Consider the following 27,951-nt stretch of genomic DNA (forward strand, 5'->3'; position numbering starts at 1 on the left):
CGGGCTGTTAAAAAACCCCAAAGCCTTAACAAACCCAAGAAGACAAGCAGAGAAGACAATGCTATTTAATAAAACTCAAATTGGGTCTCAGAAGAGCAATAGCCACTATATTAAATATTGCCTCAACACTATGCTCCTCTGCTCATCTGCATGCGTTGGACAGGAATAGCTATCTAACACACACCAAGTTTTAATATTACTACATGCAGATTCCAGTATAGCATCCACAGCGTGATTGGAGAGCTGGTTGTAGATGAATGAAGAATAATAAACACTGTAGGAATTTCACAGACAAGATGTGATATGGCATTTTCTCACATTAGTGATAATGAAAAGAAGTAATAGTATTTATTATCATTTATTTATATAGCGCCATCATATGCACGTGACACTGTACATAAAATAAAACAAAAACATGTCCCTGCCCAAAAAGACATAATCTAAATAAAATAAAAGGACAACAAAGGAAAGGAGGGGAAACAAACAGAGGACAAGGCAAGGACTTCAAATCCACATATGGACGCTTAACATTCTGAGCCAAAGCTTAAGTACGTATAGCTACAGTTCTGTATATTATTCATCCTGTTACGCTCACCTTTCTCCTCACTTTCTTTTGCAGACTCGCCTCTATCAAAATTTAGACTGTAATCTCAGGCAGGGACCTAGCTTTTTGCTTGCATTTTTTTCTGTAAAATGCCATGTAAAATGATATAATAAATGGAACTGCATTTAAAATTGCGTGGCTGTATTGTGAAGAAAACCTGGGCACAATCCAGCCAGGCCTCATCTCTCAGGGACATTTCCACCTGATCCAAACCCCCTCCTGAGCAGCAGATTGGGGATTTGGATTGCTCTGCCCATCTTGATCTAAATCAGTGGTAATTACTTCTGAGCAAACATGTATAAGGTTGCACTGTTTCTCTAATTGAAATCAATGGGGTTCAGGGTTACCCTATTGGTTTCTTTCACTCCAGCATCAACTCTGTCTATTAGCTTCTGAAATTTCTCGCTTAAACGCTGTCAGGTAAAGACTGCTGCTTTCTCTTAGGCTTCCTTCAAGCCACCAGGTACTGATTGGGAACTGCAAGAACAAGTATTTACCATTACCGTCTTCTAGTTTAGCCTCCATGAACATACAATGGTCTTTCCTCACATACCCATTAATTCTGGCCATCACAAACCCTAGAAAACTTGGAAAATTCTGAGCAACAGATTGTGAATCAGGTTACAGCACAAAGCAGAGGACAACTGGAACTTATTTCATACGAATATAAATTGCCATTACTTCATTCCTAGAATTGTCTATATACAACTGCCTCAGAAAACTACAATTTCCAAAGTGCCTTGAAAAAAAGAAAGGAGCAGCTTAAACACTTCAGCTATTATTCTGCTGAATCTTTTTTTAAAAAAAGTTTGTTGATTAAGGTTGCAATCCTATGCATATTTATCTATGAATAAGCCTTACTGAATACTAAACACCCTGACCCTAAATACATACATATATATGTGGATATATATATAAAACATTACTTGTAGGTCATATCCCACTAAAATCAAGTAATGGTGTGGAACATTTTCATGTTATTTAGAAATCTCAAGTATTTAAATTAAGCTGGCTTTCAGCACTTTTTACCTAAATATGTTTCACTTGGAAATAAGCCTTGCTGGTTTTACTGGAATATACATTCAAGTATGTACGATTCAGGAGACAGCCTGAGTTGGTGGTGTTCTGAGCAAATACCTTTTTTAGTAATTGGATTTACTGTATTTATTATTTTTAAAAAATATATACCACCCTGTATCAGTTAACTTAATTTATTTATTGTATTTGTATACCGGCCCATAGCCGAAGCTCTCTGGGCCATCAAAATGGCCACAGTCTATCAGGGCTATGGGTGGGTGGTAAAACCTGTTCTACCATTTTCAAGGAAGCAATGTTAAAATTACTCACTTCAAAGCTGTCTTGTTGAGTCCTGTGCAACTATTCTAAGGAGTTGGGTGCAATTTGAAGTTTCTGTGTTCTTTCACAAGCTGATCAAACACAGTGATGTTTTCCTGGTCTTTATGCAGGGATGGTGAACCTGTGGCTCTCCAGACATTGTTGGACTCCCAGCCCTAAGCAGCATGGCCAATGGTCAGGGATGATGCGAGCTGTAGTCCAGCAATATCTGGAGAGGCACAAGTTCCCAGTCCCTGCTTTATAGTAACTAGCAGCCTAACCTGGAGTATGTTTACTCAGAAAGTAAGTTGCAGTGGAACTCAAATCCCAGTAAATGTGTATAGAATTGCCTAACGTTGTAATCGTATGCATACATGCATGGGACTATATCCCACTGAACACAGTGGCTTTACTTTCCAAGTAAACATACTTAAGATCACACTACACAAATGCCGTTCAAAACACACATTCTTGGAAAAGACCCACCAAATTAATAGGACTCATTTCCAAGGATGAAAATACAATAACGCTACAGTTAATGAAGTACATGTGTTCCTGGACATTACTTCTTTAACAGAAACATTGGTACCAGAGATAGGAATAACATGGAAAGAATAGGGAGGTTCCTACACCACAAAAAAGAAGGGCACTTCAACACATTTCTGAAAACATGTTATTCATAACTAACAATATGCATGTCTGAAATGAAACAACCAGGTCAGGTAAGCCTTCCATACAAACCACTGGAAGGTTTCTTCCAAAATGCATCCAGAGACGCCTGCTTTGCATTTTTTATTTTATCATGTAGCATCTTGCTATAGCAACCTAAAGCTGTGAGCACAGTTCTCCTCTCTGTATACTTTACCAAGCAGGCAAAGGGCAGCCGCCGCCACCATCACCACCACTCTGTGCTTGGTCTCTCTCTCTCTCTCTGCCATCCTCTCCTAGACTCGAGAGGATGCATCTGCAGTAAACAGTGCTTCCAGGGCATGTGAAGGTGCCTGTACCACCTGACAAGGAGCATGATTCCAGCCATGAGTGAGAGAGATGCTTGCAGCAGCCAGTCCAGTAAACAAGGAGCCACATTCTGACTATGCCAGAGTGTGTGCCTCCCCATCTCCGCACCCAAAAAAGACTTTGTTAAAAGAAGCTTCTTTCCGGGATTTGTTAACTGAGATATTACTGTATGTTCTATGTAAGGTTCTAAAGTGTTCAAATAGCTAAGAACAAATAATGCCTTTTAATCTGAAATGTGCTACTTCCAAACATTGTTAATTCAGAACGGGAGCAGTAGTGGTGGTGGTTGCAATCCTAATAGTTGAAAATAATTCTATTTAGTGTAGAGTTTTTGTTGTTGTTGTTCAGCAAACATACAATTGGTGAAAATACGGCTCAAGTGTCCTTAGATTACCCCATTGCTGTGTTAAACAGTATTCAACTATGGCCATAATCCTACGCACTTACTTCTGAGTAACCATGCATTGGTTCCACTTCTCTGCCTATGCTGCCTATGCTCTGCCTCCATAGTCGGAGGCAGCATGCTTCTAAATACCAGGTCCTGCTTGCAGGCTTCCCATGGCATCTGGTTGGCCCCAGATACTGGATTAGATGGACCATTGTCAGGCTTTTACGTTCTAATGTTATGTTAACTGGCTTAATGTGCAAGATCCTATTTTTGACATAACCACTGATCAACATCATTGGTTAACAGTGTGACCCTCTGCTATCTACTCAGAAGTAATTCCAAGTTTAATGGGACTTCACCGGGTTTTGTTTTTTGGTTAAAAAAAGAGGTTCCAGCACTCATACCTTGATAAAAGTGCTGCGGATGGCAGCACCCAATGGTTGCCACCGGCAGCCACAAAAGAGGTACCAGTACTCCATACCAGTGAGTACCATTAAGCCCTGCTCTTAGGTAAGTGGTTCTATAGCACTGCTGCCCAATTGTGTACTCTGCAGTTGAACCTTTAACATGCCACATGAAGATCAAGGAACATCTACAACGTCAGGTCCAAGAAGCCAAACATATCCCACAGAGTTTGACAACAAAGGTGTTAACACTGCATATCTGCATTTACAAATGACCAATGGAGAAAATACAGCGTGCTTAACTGAATATGTCGTTAGGCCCTCAGCTCTGGGCTTCAGAAGCACGAGACGCCTCCAGAGCAAAAAAAAAAAAAAAAAGTAGCTCGTCTTAGCTCCTCCCCTCCGCTCCAGACAAGGGCTCCCAAACTCCGCCCCCTTCGGTTACATAGAACCGGACGGAACAGCTTCCCCCTTTCCTCTCAAAACGCAGAGGTGTTAAGACCACGGATGAGACGCATGCGCAGCACGAGCCGGCACTGGAGGGGCTGCTTTTGCGGCGCTCGTGCAGGTACCGGCGGTGGCGGCGGCGGCAGCCGCAGCAGCAGGAGCGACGGCCTTCGCTGCAGCTCTGCGCGGAGAGGGCGCGGCGACGAAGGAGAGGGCTGCGCCTGTGGCGGCTGGCGAGGCCGGGCGGGCGGCTCGCCTCAGCAGCTGGCGGAGAGGTACGCGGACCTGGCCGCCAGCCACGCTGAAGCGCTGAGGCTCGGCGAAGAGCGCGAGCGGCAGAGCGGGCGGCTGCGCGACGAGAACGCGCGCCTGAAAGTGGAAAACCGGCGCCTGCGCAGAGAGAACCGAAGCCTCTTCCGCCAGGCTTTGAAGCTGCAGCAGCAGTTTGAAGAACCGGAAGCCGAGCCTGAGGGCGCGAGTTCCTCCCAAGAAGAACAGGAACTGGTGCGGAGTGGTGGAAAAAGGGCACGAGTTAGCGAAGGAGGGAGAGGGGAAACGCCCGATGTAGCCTGAAATCTCCCACCGCGTAGCCGAGGAGGGAGAGTTGAATCTGACAGGCAGGCTCAGGGGACCTTCTCCCCCCCCAACAGTTTCTCCTAGTGAAGCTGCTGCTTGAAGCTGGCATCACAGACCGACATTTAAAGGCATCCCCGTGGGGCAGAGAACCTCCAAACTGAAACTGTTTTCTTTCGTTCGTTTGACACCTGGTAGGAGGAAATAGCCTCCCTGCGCCCTGTTGTGCACTGTAGCTCCATCTTCATCATCACTTGAGTTTCCCGATCTCCTTCCCGCGTACACCAGCTTTGGTGGCAAGCAAAGAGGCCTGGTTGCCTGGTGCGAAGCTTCTTGTGGCCTGTTTACCTGCTGGCAGGAGAATGCCTCTACCACCTGCCTTGTCCCAAGTGTGAACACATCTCATGGGAGACAAGAATAAGACAAGGAAGGTGTGATCAGCAGCGTGGCTGCTGTCAACAGCCTAATAAAGCTTGGAGTGGTGTAAGAAAATACTATTTGTCAGTCTTCAATTAAAGCAACACTCTTTAGAATGCTAGAATATTTATTGAATTATGGGTCTTTTACAAAGCAGCATTTCTTCCAATTAATAAATCTCTCCAAGGTTCGTACAAAGTAAATTTATGATGGGCTGGATATTCTCCATTGGTCATTTGTAGATGGGAAACGTTCTTAAATAACTACCAGCTTCATAATCAAAACTCTAGGCGTGTGTTTTTGCCTCTTTGATTCTTCTGGTGTGTTAAGGAGAGGCTAACTGCAGGATACATATGTGAACTGCAATGCTATATACCTACTTATGTAGGAGTAAGTCACATTAATCTCAATGGCCTGACTCCTGAGTGGATATGCATAGGAGTGCACTTTTAACTAACAATTTTTATCAATGGTTATGTCAAAATGAGACAGGATCTTGACCCTTAAGCCTGTTGCAACTTGAACCAATGCATGTTTACTCAGTGGGACTTGAGTAAGCCTACAATTCTAGCCACAGCTTAATACTAACCATTCTTTCATGGTTCTTTAGCACAAGCTTTGCTAAATTTGTAAATGGACCAAAACATGCAATGTATATTTGTTTGTTGAAATGTATACTGCATTAACAATGCTGGAGTTAGCACATTTCAGCTTAAAAGGCTCTCTTAGTCCTTAGCCGTTTACAGCCTGATAAGCATATTTTCATTCTTTGAGATGATTCCCACTGATGCATGCATGATGCAGTAGTTTTTATTTCCAAGAATGTGTGTTTAGAATTACATTAATGTAGTGACTGCTCACTCATCCACTTGCCCTTCTTTCTGGGTGGTACTTTATAAACCAGTCTTTCCCAAAGTCATTGCTGGACAACAATTCAACACTGGCCATGCTGACTGGGGCTGATGGGAGTTGTAGTCCAACAATATCTGGGGAACCAAGATTGGGAAAGGCTGGTATAAACTATTGATCATGGAAGGAAGTAGCCACATCATCCTCTCACTCGCTCATTGCCGTTCTCTTTCTGAATGGCACACTAGTGAGGACTGGCAAAGGAAACCTAATCCTTGCCATGCCGTGAAGGGATCGAGCAGGCAGAAGTGGCGGCTGATCCTCCAAGGAGCAGCAAACACCTTTTATTTGCTTTCTCTGGTATCCCACTGGGCCTGATCTTTCCACTGCACTCCCCTATAAGCAGATGGAAGTCTTCTAGAGGAGAAGGCAGGAGAGCAGTTGCAGGCAACTTGCTCAGTCTTTGTTGCCGAGAGAAGCAAGATACAGTCACTGCCTCTTCTTGCTTATTTGCTTCACTCACTGGCCAAGCCAGCCAGAGGGAGAGGGATGCCGCTTCTGTTACCAACCCTCCATGCTGCACTGCCCAGAGAGAAGTGTGAGCAGGCAGTGCACATGACTTTGATCTACTTAACACAGGGATGGGAAATTTCAGGCCCAGGGGCCCGGATGAAGCCATCAGGGCCTCTCTACCCAGTTCTCGGTACTCTGTCCAGGCTACTCCCATCCCCAGGCCGTGTCCCTAACCATCCATGTTGTCATCCTCCTTGGTGTGCTTTTGCCTGGCTGGAACATGTCCTTGTACTGTGATATTTATTTATTTATTTAATTACATTTCTAGACCGCCCTATAGCAGAAAGCTCTCAGGGCGGTGTACAACAAATAAAATCACAATTAAAATATGAGCAAGTGTGGAAAAAAAATATATATATATAGTACAATTATAAAACATTAATAAAATTGCCATTGAGATTTATAAATTAAGATCATATTAAGTTTAGAATGTTAAATTTAAAATATTTAAAAATTTACAAAATTTAAAAAGCCTGGGCGAAAAGGTAAGTTTTTACCTGGCGCCGAAAAGATAACAGAGAAGGCGCCAGGCGTATCTCGTCTGGGAGGGCATTCCATAGTTCGGGGGCCACCACCGAGAAGGCCCTAGATCTAGTTGTTAATCTCCGGGCCTCTTTATGGGTTGGGACCCGGAGAAGGGCCTTCGACGTCGAGCGTAGTGAATGGGTAGGTACATAGCGAGAGAGGCGCTCCATCAGGTATTGCGGTCCGATGCCGTTTAGGGCTTTATAGGTAAGAACCAACACTTTGATAGTGCCTCTTTGCCTGGATGGGAGATGTCTGGGTGTGGAAACCTCTGAATACTGTGTGGCTGTAATGTGGCCAACTGTACAAAGGGGAAAAACTAATATCCGTTGCCCTGCCTATATTTGCTTATGGCCCCACCCACTGCTGATATACAGTCCCCAGAGGTTGTTCATGAGGGAATGTGGCCCTGGGGCTTAAAAAGCTTCCCCATCCCTGTGATAACACCAGGAACCCAATCCCTGCTGCAATGCCCAGAGAAGGTGAGCAAGAGAAAGGAGCTAGGGACATCTCTTGCTTGCACGCTCTCCACCTATCAGAGTGTAGGTAGCACTGCTTGGGGAAGGTTCTGGAGGGCTTCCCTTTCCTCCACCCACCCTTTTCAAGCCTTAGCTGCAAAATGGGAAGAGAGGAAACTGCTGTATACTGTTTGATTGTCTCTCTCCACCTGCAACAGCAGCTGATTGCCTTTTCCTTCAAAATAAAAAAGTGGCAGCATTTTTAAAAGTGTGCTTAGCATAATGTGTAAGATAACCCTCAGTTTTTTGGGGGATCCAGTTAGTGAGGTCCTTTCTCACCTTATTGCAGCCTGTACCTTTTCCTCTTACAACCGTATGTCACCTTAGCATTTGTAACCATAATGCTGGACCATCATGTAATTACTTTTAAGGGTTTGATTAAGACTCATCCTGTGCTTGCTTACTTGTGACAAAAGCTGGACTTTGCAGAATTCCCATAAGCATCAACTGTCTCATATTTGCAGATGGCACCTCAATTATTTTTTTTACTGTAATCTACTAGAACATCAGTTTTTGTCCTTTTTCTGCCTTTCGGGGAGATGCTTTGGATATTCCATGTTTCTTTAGCTGCTTTTGGTTGCTTGTTTTTAGTGGAACAGATTAATCAGTTTATTCTTTTAAAAGGATATAGTGCTCCATAAGAAAATATTAATCATACCTCCTTTATATTAAGGATAAATACTGCTGTCATTTGGATAGTAAGCCTATGACAACATGATGGAAATGGTCCTAGTAGCCTTGCACTGTTGACCCTTTTAATTGGGCTTCTTAAATGTTTTATGCAATCAGGAAGAAATTCAATCAGCATCGAGAACTGCTGATTCCTATAAAAAGAGTGATAGTTTGATAAAGCTTATATTGTCACCTACAGTATCATTGCACATTAGCGAGAATGCAAAACTCACAGGCCTGATTATATAAAATACTCTCTTCCACATGGGTGTAAATGATAAACTACTCCATTAAAAACAATGCTGTGCCAGTGCCAGCCTTGCATCAGAAAAATAATTTGGTACTGGAACTGGGGGGCTATGTTACCTTGCTGGGCTAAGGGAAGGGGATTTGGTGTTGGTTTGCCCTTCTCTTTTTGGCCTAACTGATCCAAAGGTTTTCTGGATCAGAGAATAAAGGCTTAGAATCAACTACAGAGTTGACCCACTGAAATTAATGGGCTTAAGAGCACATCTGCACCATACATATAAAGCACTTTAACAGTCATGGCTTCTCCCAAATAATCCTGGGAACTGTAGTTTGCCAAGGGTGCTGAGAGTTGTTTGGAGACCCCTATTTCCTTCACAGAACTACAATTCCCAGAGTTTCCTCAGAGGAGTGATTGAATGTTAAACCACTCCGGAAATCATAGCTCTGTGAGGGGAATAGGGTTCTCCTAACAACTCTCAGCACCCTGCCCAAACCACAATTAATTTCAATTGTCCTACTCTGACTAAAGTTGCATAAGAGCCACGAAACTGAGTTTGACATAACTCAGGGATGTTATTTCCTGCCTTGCCTACCAGATGTTGAATAAATTCAAAATACAAGCTCAAGGTGAAACATTTTTCATAAGATTAGATAGCATTTCTTGAAAATCTGCAAACTTCAGTACTTCAAAGGGATTCACTGATACAGATCTTTAGCACTGGAGTGCCCGGCACTATGTTGGAAATATTGTTAATGAAGTGGACTACAGTGTAGAATACGGTTCTCTGGCAGTTTTATGGGCTGATTCACAGTTGCATATACATCATTTTGGTTTTCATAATTGGACGACTGGCCACCGAACATATGAACAGCTTTGCATTTGAGATGCCATTGGATTATACAAAAGCTCTTACCATTGCATCAGTTTCTGATGGCCCATTCACACCTACTAGTCTTTGCTTGATGCTACATGGTGAGGTATGAAATAGAGATGGGTGAGAAATTTGAGTCAGTTCGCATTTAAAGCTGCATATATCAAATTCACAGTCTGAAATAAGATGAGAACTGAAACACAGACATCCTTCGAAATGTATTATCCAAAATTTGCGATGTGGTTCTCCAACCAACCAGTCTATAAAAATGCATATATTAAGGGGAAATATGTATAAAAATGCATATATTTGTGAAAAACAGCATACAAAAATGCAATGTATTAGGATAACTTCCTTGCAAAAATGTGTACATTGATCAAAACTGCATACAAAAATGCAATATATTAGGAGAAATTTGCACTACATATACAATGTTGAAGAATTTTCATGATTTTTTTTTAAAAAAAATGTTCACAAACTGCTGCAGATATGTGGCAAACTGAATGTAAGACTAGAAAAATGAGAAATTGAATGAACCAAAACTGGCATTCCATCCCTAGTGTGAACTATTCTTTGTCAAAATAAGGGCTAGTAATTGTTGAAGTGCCACTGAAGTTTCACTAACTGCAGGTTTTTAAAGAAAATCCTTTTTTTCTGAGAGGTAGTATGGTGTGGCTATCAAAAGCCTGAGTGACTGGAAAAGCTTTTAGTCACTGCCTGGAAAGTGAAAAAGCCTGTTCTACAACCTGGATTCCACCACTAAAAAGATCCCTGTCCTTCCACTTCACCTCAGACTTTGAGGATACCCAGAGCAAAGATCTCATTTATGAGCTTAATAAACAGGCAGGTTCATATGGAAACAAGCAGTACTTAAGATACCTTAGCCCAGTGTCCTTCCTGTCGGTCCCCAGATGTTGCTGGACTACAATTGTCATCATTCCCAGCCAGCTGAACCAGTGCTCAGTGATGATGGGAGTTCTAGTCCAGCAACATCTGAGTACTCTAGGTTAAAGAACATTGTCCTAGTTCCTGAAGAAGAAGTGTTTTACAACAAGAAATGTAAAAACAGTGAGAACACTGATGAGGGGGCAAAAAAGACTATGCATATGTTCCCTTTGAAAGAAGAATGCCAACTTTGATTTGTCTCTAATGCTTCTTAGCTACCATCAGGGCAGAAACGTGGGGAAATAATAGGTCATCCTCTCCCATATTAGCTTCTTCTTTCTGGACACATAGTTCAGAGACAAATGTACTCCCACTTAACTCTATGCATTTTTAGTGTTTTGAATCCAAAGCTGGTGAAGGGTCCAGGAACAGAGATTAGGTGGTTTCTCCTCAATAATCTCTGTATAAATCTCATCATAATACTGTGAGTATTTTCCATTGACTCCGAGCTGCTTCTTCCTTTTCTTAAGTTTTTTTTTTAAAAAACAACAACAACACATAATTTTATATGGGTGCACATCAAAAGATGTTGTAATTTACATCCTGAGCTGTAAATTACAGATGCTGCTCCTAAGGCTTCCTTCCAAAGCCCAATGTGAAGCTGTTTGATTACCAGAAAACAGTTACGAGCTGCTATCAAAGGCCCTTATTGATACATGACAGCATGAATTCTCCTTTATTGAAATAATAACTAGCGAGTTAAGAATAGGTAATATCACTTGTGCTTTATTTATACCTTTGCGATGCATCTTAATATTAAAAGCCATCAACCATTGGCATTGCTATTTGATGACATCATTTAGCCCCATACATGTGTTGCTATTGAACTGAGAGCTAAAGGAATTACGAACTGAAATGTTAATTAGGATTCATACCACAGTGAGGAAATGATAAAAAAAATGCAAGATGGAAGCAATACAATTATGGAGAACAAATAACATTCAAGAATACATATTATACAAGGTACATTAAATTCCACAGTATTGGCTGGTCTTCCAGTGCTCAGCAGTGTAACCAATTGAAAGACTGCTGAAGTCGCAGTAGTGTAAAACAAAGTTTAATGCTACATGAGAATCTAACCAACTTTTGTATGCAATTTGCCACATATGTTAATTACCCCGCACTTCTCCATTAATTGATGAGAACAACAACTTTCTTAACAAAGATCTTGTCATTTACTTACTAGGCTTTGTCCTCCCATGACAAATCGGAGTTTTATTAAATTGGTGGCAGATAAAACAGGGTCATTAAACTCACATTAATACAGCCAATGCCTGGAATCTTTTAAAAAAGCAACAAACTTGAGACTTAACCCATGAATAGCATAATTTGTGACATTTTTTTCTTTGAACCCGTAGACTCCATGGTATATCACAAACTGTTTGTGGAAATTTCCTGAGTTTCAAAATGAGATTGTTGTATGGCATGGGGAACTTACGTTTGAGACAAGCAAATGGAAAGCTCCTTTGGGTACACAGAAGCAATTGTATGGTTCTTTGGATATAGTAAGATTCAAACAGTGTTCCCTATTTGTGATGCTTATCCACTAGCCAGGCTCAGTAGGACCATCATGATTCAGATTAGCAGGTATTAGCAGATGAGAGAGTTCACAAAAGGACAAAAGGCTATTATAAACAATAAGTTAAAAGTCAAATGGGAATCTGCTAAAAGTCATGATCACTGAAAATATGCTATTACCCAGTTGCTAATTATTTCAGCCATTTAGTGGATAATGAAAGGGAATGTGGATCTAGTCATATACAGTGCCTTGCAAAAGTAATCAGACCCCTAACCAATGCTCTCATATTATTGAATTACAAATGGTACACTGTAGTTTCATTCTGTATGATAATTTATTTTGAAATACTGAAACTCAAAATCAATTATTGTACGGTGACATTGGTTTTAGGTTGGGAAATGTTTGTAAGAAACATAAAAAACTGAATCATGTTGCTTGCATAAGTATTCAACCCCCATACATTAATATGTGGTAGAGCCACCTTTTGCTGCAATAATATCTTTTAAGTCTTTTGGGGTAGGTATGTACCAGCTTTGCACACAGTGTTGGAGGAATTTTGGCCTATTCTTCTTGGCAGATGCGCTCCAGGTCATTCAGTTTGGTTGGATGTCGCTTGTGCACCACAATTTTCAAAGAGCGCCACAGATTCTCAATAGGACTGAGATCAGGACTTTGACTGGGCCACTGTAGGACAATCACCTTTTTGTTCTTGAGCCACTCCAGTGTTGCTTTTGTCTTGTGCTTGGGATCATCGTCCTGCTGAAAAGTGAATTTCTTCCCAACCTTCAGTTTTTTAGCAGACTGAAGCAGGTTCTCTTTCTGTGTTTCCCTGTATTTTGCTCCATCCATTCTTTCTTCAATTTTAACAAGATGCCCAGTTCCTGCTTATGAAAAGCACCCCACAGTATGATGCCGCTGCCACCATACAGTAGAGATGGTGTGTCTTGAGGTACGGGCAGTGTTAGGTTTGCACCGCACATAGAACTTTGAGTTTTGGCCAAAAAGCTCTATCTTTGTCTCATCTGACAACAAAACCTTTTCCTACATTGCAGCTGCTCATGCTTTCTGGCAAACTCCAGACCTGCTTTCACATGGTACTTTTTGAGTAATGGCTTCTTTCTTGCCACCCTCCCACACAGACCAGCATTATGCAGAGCTCTTGATATGGTTGACTGGTGTGCCATTACTCTACTCTAAAAGCCGCTGAACTCTGTAGGTCCTTCAAAATGATTGTTGGCCTCTCTGTGGCTTCTCTCACAAGTCTCCTTCTTCGAGCACCGAGTTTTGAGGGATGGCCTTTTCTTGGCAGTGCCTGGGTAGTGTGATAACAGCTTCCACTTCCTGATTATTGATCCAACTGTGTTCACTGGGATATCCAAATACTTGGATATTATTTTGTACCCTTTTCCTAATCTATGCATTTGTATTACATTTTCTCTCACTTCTGTAGAATGCTCTTTAGTCTTCATTTTCCTTCAGATCCACAGCCTGACCAATGATCCTTCAACAGTGGGGGTTTTATCCTGACAATATGACAACAACTTTAATGGTTCACAAGTGGAGGCCAATGGTAAAGTAACTGTGTCCTAGAAAGGGCAACTTCTTTTGTCTGTGTAAACTGGGAGCTTCCACAGCACATTTAAAAACATTTCCCCACATAAATCCAATGTCACCTTACAATAACTGATTTTGAGTTTCAGTGTTTCAAAGTAAAATATCACACAGAATGAAATTACAGTGTACCATTTGTAATTCAGTAATATGAAAGCATCGGTCAGGGCCAGGGTCTGATTATTTTTGCAAGACACTAATTGGTGGTGGTTTTTTGAAAGCATGAGACCAACTTTAGCTTCATGTCATAGTAAGCAACACTACTTGTTACAGAGAAAAGAATTATATTACCATATTTAGTGAACGTATGGAATACATGCATTGTCCAGATATTTATTTCAATGAAATGATGCTTTTACTGGGGGGGGGGGGTGTTTCCTGAGTCAGAGGAAGGTAAATAGACTGGTGGTAGCAGATTACTGCTGGTCAAGAGGTTGTTTTGCCACCCTGGTGCTGTTTTGTAGTTGTGCAGAGGCATCCTATGCCTAAATCCATCTGTTTTATTGAATGCTGTGTTCTAACCAATAAGAAGTTGTGGGGCAACAGAAAGCAAATGAAAGGATCAGATAGTCAAGAACATCAGTTTGTAGCTGCAAGTGATGGCCATGTAGCAGATCACCATGCAAAGTCAGGTCTGCAGCATGTGGGAACTCTGTGGCCCAGCAGCAGCTGTGCTCCATCCAAGGCCATACTTCAAATAGGCATTTCACTTTTCTGAGGAAGTCTGCTGACTGCCAAAGCCCCAGCCCTCAGGTGGATTTGAAACAGTTTGAAGGGCTGGCATTCTGCTTTGGAATAGTATATCTGGGCATCGCTGAATAGCCTGTTTGCATCTGTTGTGTTTTCCAAAGAGAATCTTTAGAGGGATCTAACAGTGTTGGATGACTGGTGGGGTGATTCAGATGACTCATATACACACTGTCTGGATCATCAGGTCCAGAATTTTTCTCCATCTTCTTTAAGCATCTTCTTAAGGAATATTTTATGGAGATTCTAGGTCTGTGAAATGTCCAGGGTAACTATTATTATCTGAGAACTTCCATGAAATTGTCATGTCATTAAGACATACATAAAACTAACGATGTAGTCCTCTAATTTTTAAGTGTGACATTTAAATCTCCTATTTATTCTGTAATAACAGAGACATTTCTTCTGCAAAAGATCTCAAATGCAGATTATAGTGTGTCTGTATTTAATAGCTCTACATTAATGGAAAGATCAGAAATCCTTTATATGCCCACCTCAGGGGTTCAACAAGTAGAAGATGATCCATTCACGTGAAACAGGGCAAATTGGGTTTTGCTAAAATTGATAAAAGTGGTGTTTTTTTAAAGACACCTTGTATTTGGATAAGAAAACAATGGACTTGTCATGCATGTTCAGTTCAGATGTGATTGGCACAATTTCTTTCAGTGTTTCTAACACAGTACAATGACCCACCTCATCCGCTTCTGGCTTTCAGCCCCACCCACTGTTGGCATATGGTCCCTGTTTATATGTATATTGTTCATGATAAGTAGGGCTTGAGAGTGAGTAAAATGAGTAAGAGGGAGTAAGCATTTGCTTATGGGTGGTGATTGGCTGAGAGAGTTGGCTGAGAGGAGAAGTGTGATATGTTTAGAGGTGAGTGGTTTGAAGGGCAAGAAGAAAAAGTTAGGAGTAGGATTTAGGTTCGGTTAGATCTGTGGCAGTTGAAGATTTAGATACAAAGATAAAGGGTCTAGGATCTCAGTGGAGTCTTGGGAGAGACTGAGTATGAATGTAAGAAGGAATAATTAGTAGTTAATAGAATTTGTAAAACTTAGTAAGTTAAATATATGTGGTCGAGGAGGATAAAATGGCTTCTTATCATGTAATGCCTTTCAAAAGTGAAAAATAAATATATTGTTGTCATTATCTCACGGCTACTGCTTGATTTACTAGTAAGAGGGAAAGTAATATAGATGAAATAAGATTAATACATGTCCTCCCATCCTCATATCCTAAAGAGAACAAGTATTGGATCTGAGGTAAAGGTCCTGGTGACAGCATTACTCACTATGTGATAGAAGGTGTTGCCTGCTGAGGTAAAGGCCTGGTAAAACAGGGCATTGCCATTAAAAGGAAAGAGCAGGGATGCCATGGTTCTCAACAGATTGCCCCTCTGGGAATGAGGCCCTTGACAGGAAAAATGTTCCCCACTCCTGCTGTAGAGCCTGCACAACTGCTCTTGTGCTTCCTTGCCCAGATTTATGGGTGGCCTATACAGGAATGCAGTATGGGACACAAGCAAAGCTTTTATCAGAGGAATTTTGATCTAACTGAGCACCTTCTATAAAAGAAAGAGAGAGGGGGGGTGAACTAACTCTGGAGATTAGCAATTTAGAAAAAGAATGTTAGAAGTCAACCTCAAATGTCCTTAGTAAACTAAGCAGCTGTTGTTGTTTTAAAAAGCCACCAGTGGACATGTCACCACTAGTAGCTTCTGTCTACCCACACTTCCAATGGATGCAGTTGGGACTTGGGTGGAACCCCTCCATCAACAAGGCCCAGTGGAGTTAATTGGGGTGAGGCAGAGGGAAACCTGTGCTGCATCCTAACCCCCTGTAGTGGCAGATTAGGAGTTGAGCACCAGGTGCAGTTGGCCTTACTTGAAAGTATTGTAAAACTGTTTCAAACATGGTAATAAGTCCTCCGAAGAAAGTAATTAATGAATTTGTCTGCAATCCTAACCCCACTTTCATGAGAGTAAGTCCCACTGAATTCAGTGGAGTTTACTTCTGATTGGACACTTTTAGGGTTGCACTGGAAGTTCTGATAAATAATATGCTACCAGTATCATGTCAGGATGTGATAATAGTAGTAATCCCAGAAGAAGGTAAACAGTGATTAACTTCGTCAAGACTTGTATCAATCCATTGTGAGTTAGCAAGAGTTTGCTCATATCTAATAATTGTTGAAATCAGCCAGTGATGCCAAAATATTACATGTGGGTCTTCTAAAATGCTCCCAATGTTCATTTTGAAGTCATATTGCCAAAGCCTTGGCCAAATCCATTCAGTCTCATATATCCAACTGCTCCTGTATGGTATTCTCATTTATTTCCCACCCACCATCACCACCACCCCAGTTGTTGGTTTTATGAGCAACATGGCACTGGTTAATTTATAAATGACCTAGAATTGTCAATCTTTTAAATAAATGAACCTATTCATGCAGTATCCATGCCTCTATTCAGGCTTATTTAGATTATTTTCCACCTTCCAGAGGTTCAAAGAAAAGCAAGAACGGATCCTTGAAGAGTGGCATGCTAAACTCAAAATGCCTTAACTAACCAGATATGATCTGTAATGTTTAAAGGTTATGCATTTTTACATGAATCAAGTGACTTGTCAACATGTAAATGTTTGACTTCTGCTGTCAATGGCTGTTGTATATTGTAGTTCTGTTTGTTTTGAAAGCTACTCTGAATATTCACCTGAATAGAAGAGTATGGTAGAATGAATGAATGAATGAAGAAGAAGAAGAAGAACAACAATAATAATAATAATCTGTCCTCTGTTGCGGCCCCAAGTTTTTTCTAATTTGTACAATATTAACATTTCATCTGGTTTATTTTGTCAATAACATACTTCAAAATGACTTTTTATTTGTAGTTAATAATGGCTTTCAAAATGACCTTGGACTGAGTACAGATCCTTCTGGTCAATGTCCAAACTCATTGTACTTGGGTTTTAATTAATTTACAGTAATCTGTTGGAAAGTGTCAGATAATAGGAATATCTCTTCATTGATTTGCATAAATTAGTCAAAGAGTTGACTGAGGCAGGAATAAAACTCCTTAAGCAGCTGAGACATTGCAGTTATTAATGGGTTCTATGTATTCTTAACTAACCTTTCTGTACCTTTTCTCCTTCTGGGGCATAATAATGAACATTAATAGTCATTTATTATATTCTTCTCTGGAGGTGGGGGGGACACAAGCCTTGGTTTGCCTCCCCTAAGATTTTTTTTTTAATTGTCTTTTGAATTAGTGACAATGACAACCTCCATTTAAAGAATGACAGTATGCTTTAAGAACAGGAGCAGTTTAAGAATAAGACCCTCTGAAAAATTCAGGGAATAAGGCAGAGCGAGTGCACAACAAAAGTCTCATCTGAAAGAGCCCCAAAAGTCTGCTCACTCAAGACTTTCCCTGACTCAGGGTGAATTTTTCATGATCACAATCACCCTGTAATTATTTAAGTGATCCTAAAAAGACCCCAAACCCTATATAGTAACATGACCCTTGAAGAGTTAAGTATTATAACTTGGTATTATGGGCTAGAGTTAGACACCACCCTTTGGACTTTCCTTTGCTCCACTTTTCAGTTGCAGTTGCAGTTGTGTTCTCTACCCAACCAACAATAAAGAAGCATATTTGCTTGCAATAAGAAGTAAGAGTTTGTTTATTCTTCAGTTATTATCAAGAGTATAACAGGATTGGGTGCTTATTGCTAAAGGGTGAAAATATGAGATAACTTAAAGTGATCTGAAAAAATGGTTATGCTAAGTTACCCTTTACTCTTTTAAAGCACCTACTCTACGCAAAGTGGCTATTTTTTCTTCTTTTTCTTGAGTACTTGATGGCAAAGGATGAAGACAGCCCTAGTGGAATAGAAATATTGCTGTGTACACTACAATTAGCTGGCTGGCTGGCCACCTAGGCGGTAAGTCAGACTTCATTTCTGATTTTCACAATATGTGCAGCACAACATGAGGCCTTTTCACTTTTGCTTGCAGCATAGCCATACTGTATGTACATCAACATTTTCGGTTCTAAATTGGATCAATGAGCTGCAGAGACTTTCAGTGACTCACAAGCGTTTAACAAATTTGGTTTTTCTTGCATTTGAAGAAGAAAGGACAGCTAACCTTAATTTTGATAAATTTTTACATTCCTTTAATTCTAGGAAATCGAAAGCAGCAACTGTTCTGAAGTATGTTTTTAGGCACTATGCCTTTTTTTCTCTCTGAAGTGCTTTCTTGCATGTTTATCAAGCATTTGTACATTTTTATAGAAAGAAGTTATTATGCAGTTAGTATTTTGCAAGGTTAAGGATTCAGTCTCATTGACTTCAACAAGAAAATTATGTATATTGTTCTCAGCACCTCTCTCCCTAAATGTCTGACGATGGTTGCATTATAATGTGTTCTTACTCTGTTTCTAAACCTGTTTGTTTTCGTATTGGTGTTGTAATACAAGATTAAAACTTAACTTTGGAGAAAGCAAGCTCCACACTGGTTTTTAACTTCTTCCTTATAGCATAAACTATTTTGTTTGTTTTACACCTTTTGGTATCCCTTTGTTTACTGTATCCTTACCATCCTTTTTTTCCTTATGAAACAAGAAATATGCCATTCATTTAATTTCTGGTGTTCACGTGAACTTTTTTTGTTGTTAACTTGACCTTTACATAGCCCATTATGTAAGTTAACACATCCCCTGCATGGAGGAGGAGTGAGGGGGAAGGTCACTGCCTGTCCCTTCCCCTGGCCTGGCCCTCACATCCTCTCCACCAATGGGGGGGATTGGCTGGTGCTATGTGTCTCTCCCACCTACCCCCAAAATGCTTCACCTAGAAAAGTGGCTGCCTCACCTAACAAAAAAGGCTGGCTACAGGGCTGGGAAACATGCAAGATGGAAAAAGGTGAGGGGGTTACATTGCAAGGTGCAAAAGGACAGTTGATTCTGAACAGTAAGAGTAGATTTTACCAGCAAGATATTTTATTGTAAATCTAGACAAATAATTTGTGAAATAAGTGCTCATTGGCTCTCCTTTTCTGTTCATAAAGAATTACAGTTGTTTATATGTCACAAACACAATTTTTATAATCATGAGTTCTTGGCCATTAATTTAGCAAACTTCCTTTTAAAGCCGCTAAGCTAGTAGCCATCACTACTATCTTGTGGCAGTGAATTCTGTAAATTGATTATGCGTAGGAGAAAGAATTGCTTTGTTTTATCTGTCCTCAATTGACTGTCAGTCAATCATTGAATCAACACAACTTCTAGCATTAGGAAAGAAGAATTTGTCTCCACCCACACAATTCACAGAGAGATGTGCTTTGATTAACTTCTGTCATGTTCCCTAGAGATGGACAAATCTTTCAACGCAGTTCCTCATTTTTCTCATATTAAGTTCAGCTCTCCATCTTTCCACATCAATTTGCAATTTTTTAAAAAAGAAGTCACAAAAATTCATTTTCCATTTTAGTGCACGTTTATCCTAACATACACATTTTTGCATGTAATTTTACCTAATATATACATTTTTGCGAGCAATTGTTCCTAATACATTGTTGTGTGTTTTCACTAATATATGCATTTTTATGCACCCTTTCCCCTAATATACACCTTTTTGTGTATGTGCTGAACAGATGCCTGGCTGCAGATGAGAGCCAATAAACTGAAGCTTAATTCAGATAAGACTGAGGTACTGTTAGTGGATGGTTCCCTAGTCCGGATGAGTGCAGTTCAACTTGTTCTGGCTGGGATCACGCTCCCTCGAGCAGGGCTTACTTATAGAGCAGAATGCCTTCAATCAGCTTTGGCTGGTGACCCGGCTGCAACCTTATCTGAATGGGGATAGCCTAGCTTCTTTTCTATACACTCTAGTAACCTTTAGGATAGATTATTGCAATACATTATATGCGGGGCTGCCTCTGAAGACAGTTTGAAAACAGCAACTAGTACACCTAGATAAGCTGTATAACTGACACAACACTTTCATGTGGGCTCCAAAAGTTTACACATGAGTACTTAGTTGAGATTGCAGAACAGAACAGATGCACATGTACATTATACATTTAAAGCAGTATTATACCATTTTTTATATAGTCAAGGCTCCCCCAAAGAATTCTGGAAACTAGTCTGTTAAGGGTGCTGAGAGTTTGTGAAGACTCCTATTCCCCTTATAGAACTATAATTCCCAGAGTGGTTTAACAATCAATCTCTCTTCCCAGGGAACTCTGGGAATTGTAGTTCTGTGACAGAAATAGTCTCATCACCGTTAACAAACTATAGTTCCCAGGATTCTTTGGAGGAAGGCCTGCCCATGACTATTTAAAGTGATATAATGCTGCATTAAATGTATAGTGCAAATGGGGCCTAGAAGTGATAGTATTTCAGATGTGGAAATGCTGAATCACTTTTTATGCATATTTTATTGAGTTTGTGCAGCAGCATGGGAATTATAGTGAAATTTCACAATACAACAAGATATTTAGGTTGTAATCCTAAAGCCATCCCAAGGAGCCAGCTGAGGACCTGGAGGTGGTATAAGTGCTGTGCCACCACTGGAGAGGGAGGCCCACTGGTGGGATGGTACTTACACTGCCAGATACCCCCCTCCCATGATTTCCATGTTCTGTGAGCATAAATGTGCTATTGGCAGTGTTCCACCAGCAGTGGAGGTGGTAGTGTGGAAAAGTGGCATTCTGGGATCATTTTGGAGTGGCCAAGGGTAACTCTCAGCTGAATGTGGAAAGTGTCTTTTTTGAAAAGCCAGCCAAAGGCGAGCTATGAGGCAAAATGAAAGTCCTGTGGTAAATTGTTGACACAAGCAAGGTGTCAGCCAATGCTGCAATCAATGCAATTAATATACATATGTGAGGCAGCCCTAAAGCAATGGAAACCCTTGCATGACAAAGCAAGATCTGGGCAGCTAGTCAGTCTTCTATCTGCAGACCTTGCTTTTGGTGTTTCCATGTACCAGTATTAATACAGGATCATCATCCTCTTTAAGAGGAGAAAGCAATGACAGATTAATTTCCACAGATGGCTGTCAACTGAAACAGGAGGAGGAGGAGGAGGACTAACATTTCTATTCCATCTTCCTATCACAAGGACAGTCAATGCAGCTTAAGAAAATTAAACACCAACCACATCCCATCTTTTATGCTGCTTCAAAATACCTCATTCACGGCAGGTTCTGTTAGCCTATTTTGAAAGCTATCCTCCACCACTCAATTATACAAAGTATTTATTAGTCTCATTGGCCTTAAAATAAAAATATGGTGATGCCGTGATACAGATGTGCCTGCAATTTTGTAGGAGGAGCAAGACTATAAACAGCCGCTTCTCTCCTTACCTCCCATTATTTGAAATAGCTTGTTCAGTTTATGCTACCCAGGGAGATCTTTTGTGTGTGTGTGCATATAATGGGCAGAAGTTATAGAAAGATCTGATGTGAGAGCTCCACCTGGGTAAAAAACGGGTAGGGCAAAACCCAGCCATGTTATTCTTCCCTTTCAGAGAAATGTGGGCATCTGTGCAGATTGTTTTTGTCATATCTTTGTGTGGGAGCACTTGCTATTCCATAATACAAAAGTCATTGCTGGGTATGAAAGAGAAATCCACTCTTATCAAACCCAAGCTCATATTCTGCTGCAGTTAGTACATTTGCCTTGTGTGAAGACTGGATGTCTTTTACACAAATGGCAGTGGCTTTCACTGATTCCAATTTGTTGATTTTTTCCCCTTAAAATGGTGAACTTTACAACATCATTAATGAAATTAGGTCAAATTTAATGTTTTATTCCACTTCTCTGGGTGTCTATTGCATTGGCACTTTGGCAAATCCAATCAATGAAATGACAAAAGAAGAATGTTCAGTCTTGATGCCTGAAGCAAAAAGTCTGAGCAAACTGAATGAGGTGGGGGTGGGTGGGTGGGTTTCAGGCCATTACATAATCAGAGTGAGAGAAGCTGAAGCATAAAATTTAACTAAATGTTCGTCTGTGCTGGTGGAATACATCCAGCCTCATTGTAGATTTACGGAGGTTTCAAGTATTATTATTATTATTAACCACTTAGTGCCAAATTTCTAAGTGGTTTACAAGTATGAAAACAATTACACACACATTAAAATATGAACATCCATAATTAAAATGCACAATAAAACAGAAAATAAGTGGGTGTCCTTCTGGTTAGTAGTCATAGAATTGCCTATCCTTCCAGAATGGTTAAAAGTTATTTTACTGGTCCTCACAAGATTACATATTTGTTCACAACACAAGAAAAAAAAGTGTGGGGTTTTTACATCTTGAGGGATAATGACAAGATAATGTATATTCTATGATTTAACAAAATTCAAATTAAGCTATGCTATGAAACCATAACCAGTGTTTAGTACAGACTATGACATTTGATATATCAGCATAAATGCACATGCAACTCTGAAGCTCAACGTGTGACTTAGTGATGGTTAAAAAATTGAAGCTTGTCATGCTACCCTGCAGGGTTGTTGTGAACAAAGTGTGTGGCTGCTGGATGCTTGAAGACTAGTAAGTGTGTCACAGTCAGATGTGTGGGGAACTTGTTCACACTCTGAGGCAGGTCAGAAGAACACAGTATTTGGATTCTAATCCACACATTGGACAATGTATTTAGGAAAATCATTTAAAACATGCACACAACAAAACAGTTTGCCAGGGCACTGCTGCTGATAATAATCAAGTTGGAGTAAACTTTCCCTGTGTCCCCTTTTTAGCATCTCCACAAACCTTTCAGGTAGGTTAGTGTGCTCTGTTTCACCATTGCAAAATATTTAGAAATAATTCTGCTCAGCTCAGCAAGATGATAACAACAACAACAATAATAATAAGTGCATGTGGGAAACCCCAAACATGTTGCTTACTTCTTTTATCATTCATGCCCCAGACAGACAGTAACCCTGTGGGCAGATGGCTACTTGATGGGCAGTTAGCTGGCTCTTTAATTTGTGAATAGAAACAATCAGGAAACATGAGGAGATAGATCTTCTACAGTTCTGTAAGTTATTACATTGACTATGTAAGAGACCATAAAACTATTGTCAGATGAGACATCTTCAGTAATGTTATAATTTCTGCCACTATAACTTGGTGGGATGGTAAAGGTATAGGTTTGTGAATTGCAAAAAGCCACATACAGGGAAATGTGGCTATTGGGACAAAAACATATGGCAAACTACATTTCTAGTCACTACCACTCAGATAAGTGACTGAATCAGGCATCTGATTGTAGCTCAAATTTCCCCCAACATTCATGCTAGCCCCAATCCAGCACCAATAGCATTATATTCTATTCTCATCCATGGTTGATAACATCTCTTTCCCCCATTCTCTCACTTTCTGACTCTCTGGCAAGCAAACTAGCCCCTCTTAGCCTGGGAGGGGACTGTAGCTCAGCAGTACATGTGCTTTGCATGCAGAAGGTCCCATGCAGAAGGTTTAATCTCTGGCTTCTCCAGGGAAAAAAGAGGATCAGGTAACAGTAGATGAAAAGACCTCTGCCTGAGAGCCTGTAAAGCTACTGCTAGAGTAAACAATATTGAACTTGATGGACACATAACACCACTAGGTTCCTGTGTTCCTCTGCTGAAGCCATGGGTAGGACCACTGTCCAATGATGTCTTTTTCAAACCACATACTATGATTCCAGGCCTGCAGTGGATCACAGGAGTATATTCAGAGAGAGTATAGCTGCTTCTGTGATCTCTCTGACTCCTTAGCCCAGTTTGGGAATATTATCTGTCAAGCTGAAATTCACACTTGAGGTGATGTGCGTAATATCATAGAAACAAGAAAACTGCTTTGGTACCAGTTCACTTTAATTACTGTGGTTTCACTTTGCAGTGGTATGGGTGCAAAGAGCTGGTCTCATTACTGCGGACAGTTGCTAACACGCTCTGTAGAATTTATATTGTTTGCTGTAATAGTACCAAGGCCCAACATGAACGCTGAATGGAATTTATGTTCCCATTTAGCAGCTGTGTGTATTCTGCTTAAATTATATCAATAGCGTCCTAGTCTCAGCTCTGTAATAGAACAGCTATACATTAATAATGGTGTGTGAGACATGCGGGTAGGCCCGCATGCAGTTTAACTCAGCAAGGCTGTAAATAAACTAGGCTTTGCAGGCTTAGCAAGTTAAAGATGAAAAATACTCAGTGACAAGGAAAATGAAATGAAGTCTAAAGAGTGGCCATCATGTCCATCTTGCAGATCAGCAGCACTGATGCTCATGTTCCTTCCTCTGTGTAAAGGGGATGTGTGGGACAAAAATGTAAAATGAAGATCTGTGCAAAGTGCATCATTTATCCCAAGGACAAACACACTTTTTACATCACTGGCAGATGGGTGGGTTGGATGCAATATTGTAGAGATGGTCCCTCCCCAGATCTTTTAATTAGACCTCAGAATATCCAAGGTCTGGCCCAATGGAAGATGAATCCATAACAGCTCCAACTGCAGCATTTACATGGTGAACGGAGCATTCCTTACCACCACAATTTCCCTTTTCTTTTTGCAGCTTCCTGGATTGAGGGAGACGGCAGGGAAGGGATGCTGGGAGTCTTGGGACCATCCTTCCAATGGTTTGGAGTCTCTGAGAATGTATCTGGGAACCTGCATGGAAATGTCTGAGGCCAATGAACACCACTTCTCATGTGCATAAAATGTCCTTTACTACTTCTACTCATCATTTCAAGTAACTAATTTTTATGATTTTATGCCCTCTACATAAAATATAGTATTTTATGTATTTTAATTGTATTTATGTATTTTAATTAATTTTAATGTCTTTGTGATTTTATTGTTTACAATTTTATTATGTATGTGTTTGATTTTATTTGTGTAAGCCGCCCTGAGTGCCCTATTATTAGAAGGGCAGGATAGAAATATTTTAAATAAATAAATAACTTGCACAAAGCCAGAGGAGGCTGTATCCATGGTAGGGTTAGGTACGCAGAGTTAAAGTGGATCAAAGGGCTCTGCTGCCCTTGGGCAACAAATCCACTTTTAAAAAGAAGTGGACTTTTTGCAGTTTGGAAAGTGACAGGGAAATGCTTTGTAAGGTGTGGGATGAACAAATGACTCATAATGTCATGTTTGGCTCTGATGCCTGATCCCACAGAGAAAGCGGCAAGGCTGGTTGATAGTTGCTGGACCATGGCTAGCTCCAAATGAACAATTTGCTCCAACAAGAGCTGAGAGATGGCTGAGGCCTTTAAAGCCTCTGTCTCCAGACCATCCCTTCCAAGTTCCACCCTTTTGTAGAGAACATCAGAGCCTTAAAAGGTCAACCCTCTGGTCTGAAGATGAGCACTCCTCTTCCATTCCATTGCCTCCCCCTGGTACACTCCCTTTTGTGCTGAATTGGTGATGTGCAGTGGAAGGCATCTAATTCTTCAAGGAAAGGGGAAGTGGCCCATGAGGATGTGGGCTGTGGCCCTATAGGTCCTGTTCGTCTGGGAGGGTCCTCTGGGAGTTCCTTTCCAATAGCCTCAGGTGCAATGATCTATCTGTCTTTAGCAGTCCTGGCTCTCCATCTGGTGGCCCTGCAGCCTCTGTCTCTGTGTCCAGATCATTGCTAGATAAAAGAGTCATGACAATAATACCAGCAACCTACCTTACAGAGTTTGGCCTACCAGCATTGGACTGTAAGTCACCCTCCTTACAGGGTGGCTGTGTGGGTAACACATGGGGGAAGGTGGGGAGAAGCATGCATGCCATCTTGAGCTTCTTGGAAGAAAGATGAGGAAAATGTAATAATAAATGTAAAAATTCTGTTGCAAATCATTACAGTACAGGAGAGAATAGGAAGAGCTCAGTAATGGAATGCCGTTTTTGGAAGCAGGTAGGGATGTCAGAGAATTCTGATGGAAATGGGAGCAGAAATTGCCAGTCTCACTCATGTACCCCATGTCCGGAACAGAAATCAATCCAGCAAATATGATTGGTATTCACTGTTGCCATTATTTTCAGCCCACAAGCAATACATAATTTATTTTTCCCCATTTGTATTCTTTCCTTTGCATTGAAATGGAGTGCAATAATGCAATGACAACGTAACTTACATAAATTAAATAATTACTTAAATAAATTATGTGTTATGTAATTTCACTGCAGCAAACAGCGAGATGAATAATGTAGTTTTTGGCAGAAGACAAACTGCAGCAGAATGGAAACAGTGCTGCATGTGACGGCTATAGGACGGACTGGAAAATGGGCCTGTATTTTCAGCTGGAGTTTTTCAGTGGAAGGTTCTTGGTGAAAACATCCTTATCCATTTAATCTAGTTAACAGGTACCAGATCCTGAATGGATTATAACACACCCTGTGTAGATCCTTTCCACATCTTCTGCAAATGTGACATGAGTTGACCGTTTTGATCTGTACCTCTCAAATTGTACTTGAAATGCTATTGATACAAGATAAACAGCGAGTTATATTTTTACCTCTGTCAGAGATTTAAACCATCTGTCTATATTAATTGGAATCTCTAGAGAAAATGACTTTTGACAAAAAGGTATAAAATCAATCTATGTAAATGCTTTTATTGCTGACAGGGTTTATAACTGTTTGACATAGTTTGATGTTGGTTTTCTGATGGGAAGTTGCAGCCTGCCAAGTACACAGATGTATGAGTTTCCAGAAATGGTACACTTAATTTGGTTTTGAAAGGAATATTTCTCTGAGGTTGCAAATCTCTCAGCATCTGCTTATCAAGTGAATGAGATTGGCTGTGTTATTAAAGGTAATCTTATGTGAAGTTTATTGAGGAAGATGTTATGTTCAGAAAGGACAGAAATTAGTTGAATAGTGGTAGGTTTTCATTATATCTAATTGGGCTTTAGTATTGAGATAACCTTTTAGCTATGTTTGAGTTTCTACACTTGATGAGTTCATGGATTCTGTTCTCACACCATTGTAAAATGGGGATTTTATTTGGTTGCAGAGAAAACATTTGTTCAAAACAGGAAGAAGCATTCTGTAGATAGTACATTTGATTTTCAAAAATATGTACAGGTAGAAAACAAATTAGGAATGATTATCAGATTGTAAAAGTTTGTGAGGTTAAAATCCTGTACTTACCTGGAAGTACACCCAGTTGAACTCAATGGGACTACCTTCTGAATAATCAGGTAGAGATTGCACTGCTAACCTGTCAATATTTGCAATCTCAATCTGGAATGTTAATGTCTGCATTTTGTAATAATCTTAGATGTAAATCTATTTTTTCCATATCCATGTAGGGGCACCAATCTAGATCAGGCTCTGACAAAGGGGTCTTTGCTCCCTGCTGCAGTCCCAATATGGATCAAGCACCCTCCACTTCCGATTTATAATGGGAGGAAATCTCTTATTAGTGCCAAATTGGTGAGGAAAATCACATGGGTCTTTCCCATAGAATTGGTGTCCAATCAGTCCTCAGTAGAAAGTCTCAACATACTTTACATATAATATTGGCTTATTATGTCTTGCACAGCAGAAGCCTTTCACAAATCACCTTGACTTGATAGCATCTCCTGAAGGGCATATCTCATCATGACCCCAAGTAAATGTTAGTGGTTCACAGTTTTAAGTTGGGTGTGGGGAACCTTTGGCCTTCCAGATGTTGCTGAACTACAACTCCCATAATCCCTGATC

The 27,951-nt window shown here is 40.5% G+C and overlaps 1 protein-coding gene across 1 annotated transcript; it reads left to right on the top strand.

Annotated features, from left to right (window-relative positions):
• The first annotated feature begins 4,189 nt into the window (after positions 1-4,189).
• On the top strand, positions 4,190-27,951 carry TUSC1 (tumor suppressor candidate 1). The gene is made up of 3 exons (XM_061631240.1): positions 4,190-5,251; positions 24,833-25,009; positions 26,431-27,951. The coding sequence occupies exon 1, from the start codon at positions 4,256-4,258 to the stop codon at positions 4,766-4,768; it is 513 nt and encodes a 170-aa protein (XP_061487224.1). The 5' UTR covers positions 4,190-4,255; the 3' UTR covers positions 4,769-5,251; positions 24,833-25,009; positions 26,431-27,951.

This window comes from Rhineura floridana, chromosome 1, assembly GCF_030035675.1.
Source record: "Rhineura floridana isolate rRhiFlo1 chromosome 1, rRhiFlo1.hap2, whole genome shotgun sequence".
NCBI lineage: Eukaryota > Metazoa > Chordata > Lepidosauria > Squamata > Rhineuridae > Rhineura > Rhineura floridana.

Excerpts from the sequence above, each read along its gene's own strand:
- TUSC1 (XM_061631240.1), top strand. The coding sequence starts at position 4,256 with ATGAGACGCATGCGCAGCACGAGCCGGCACTGGAGGGGCTGCTTTTGC.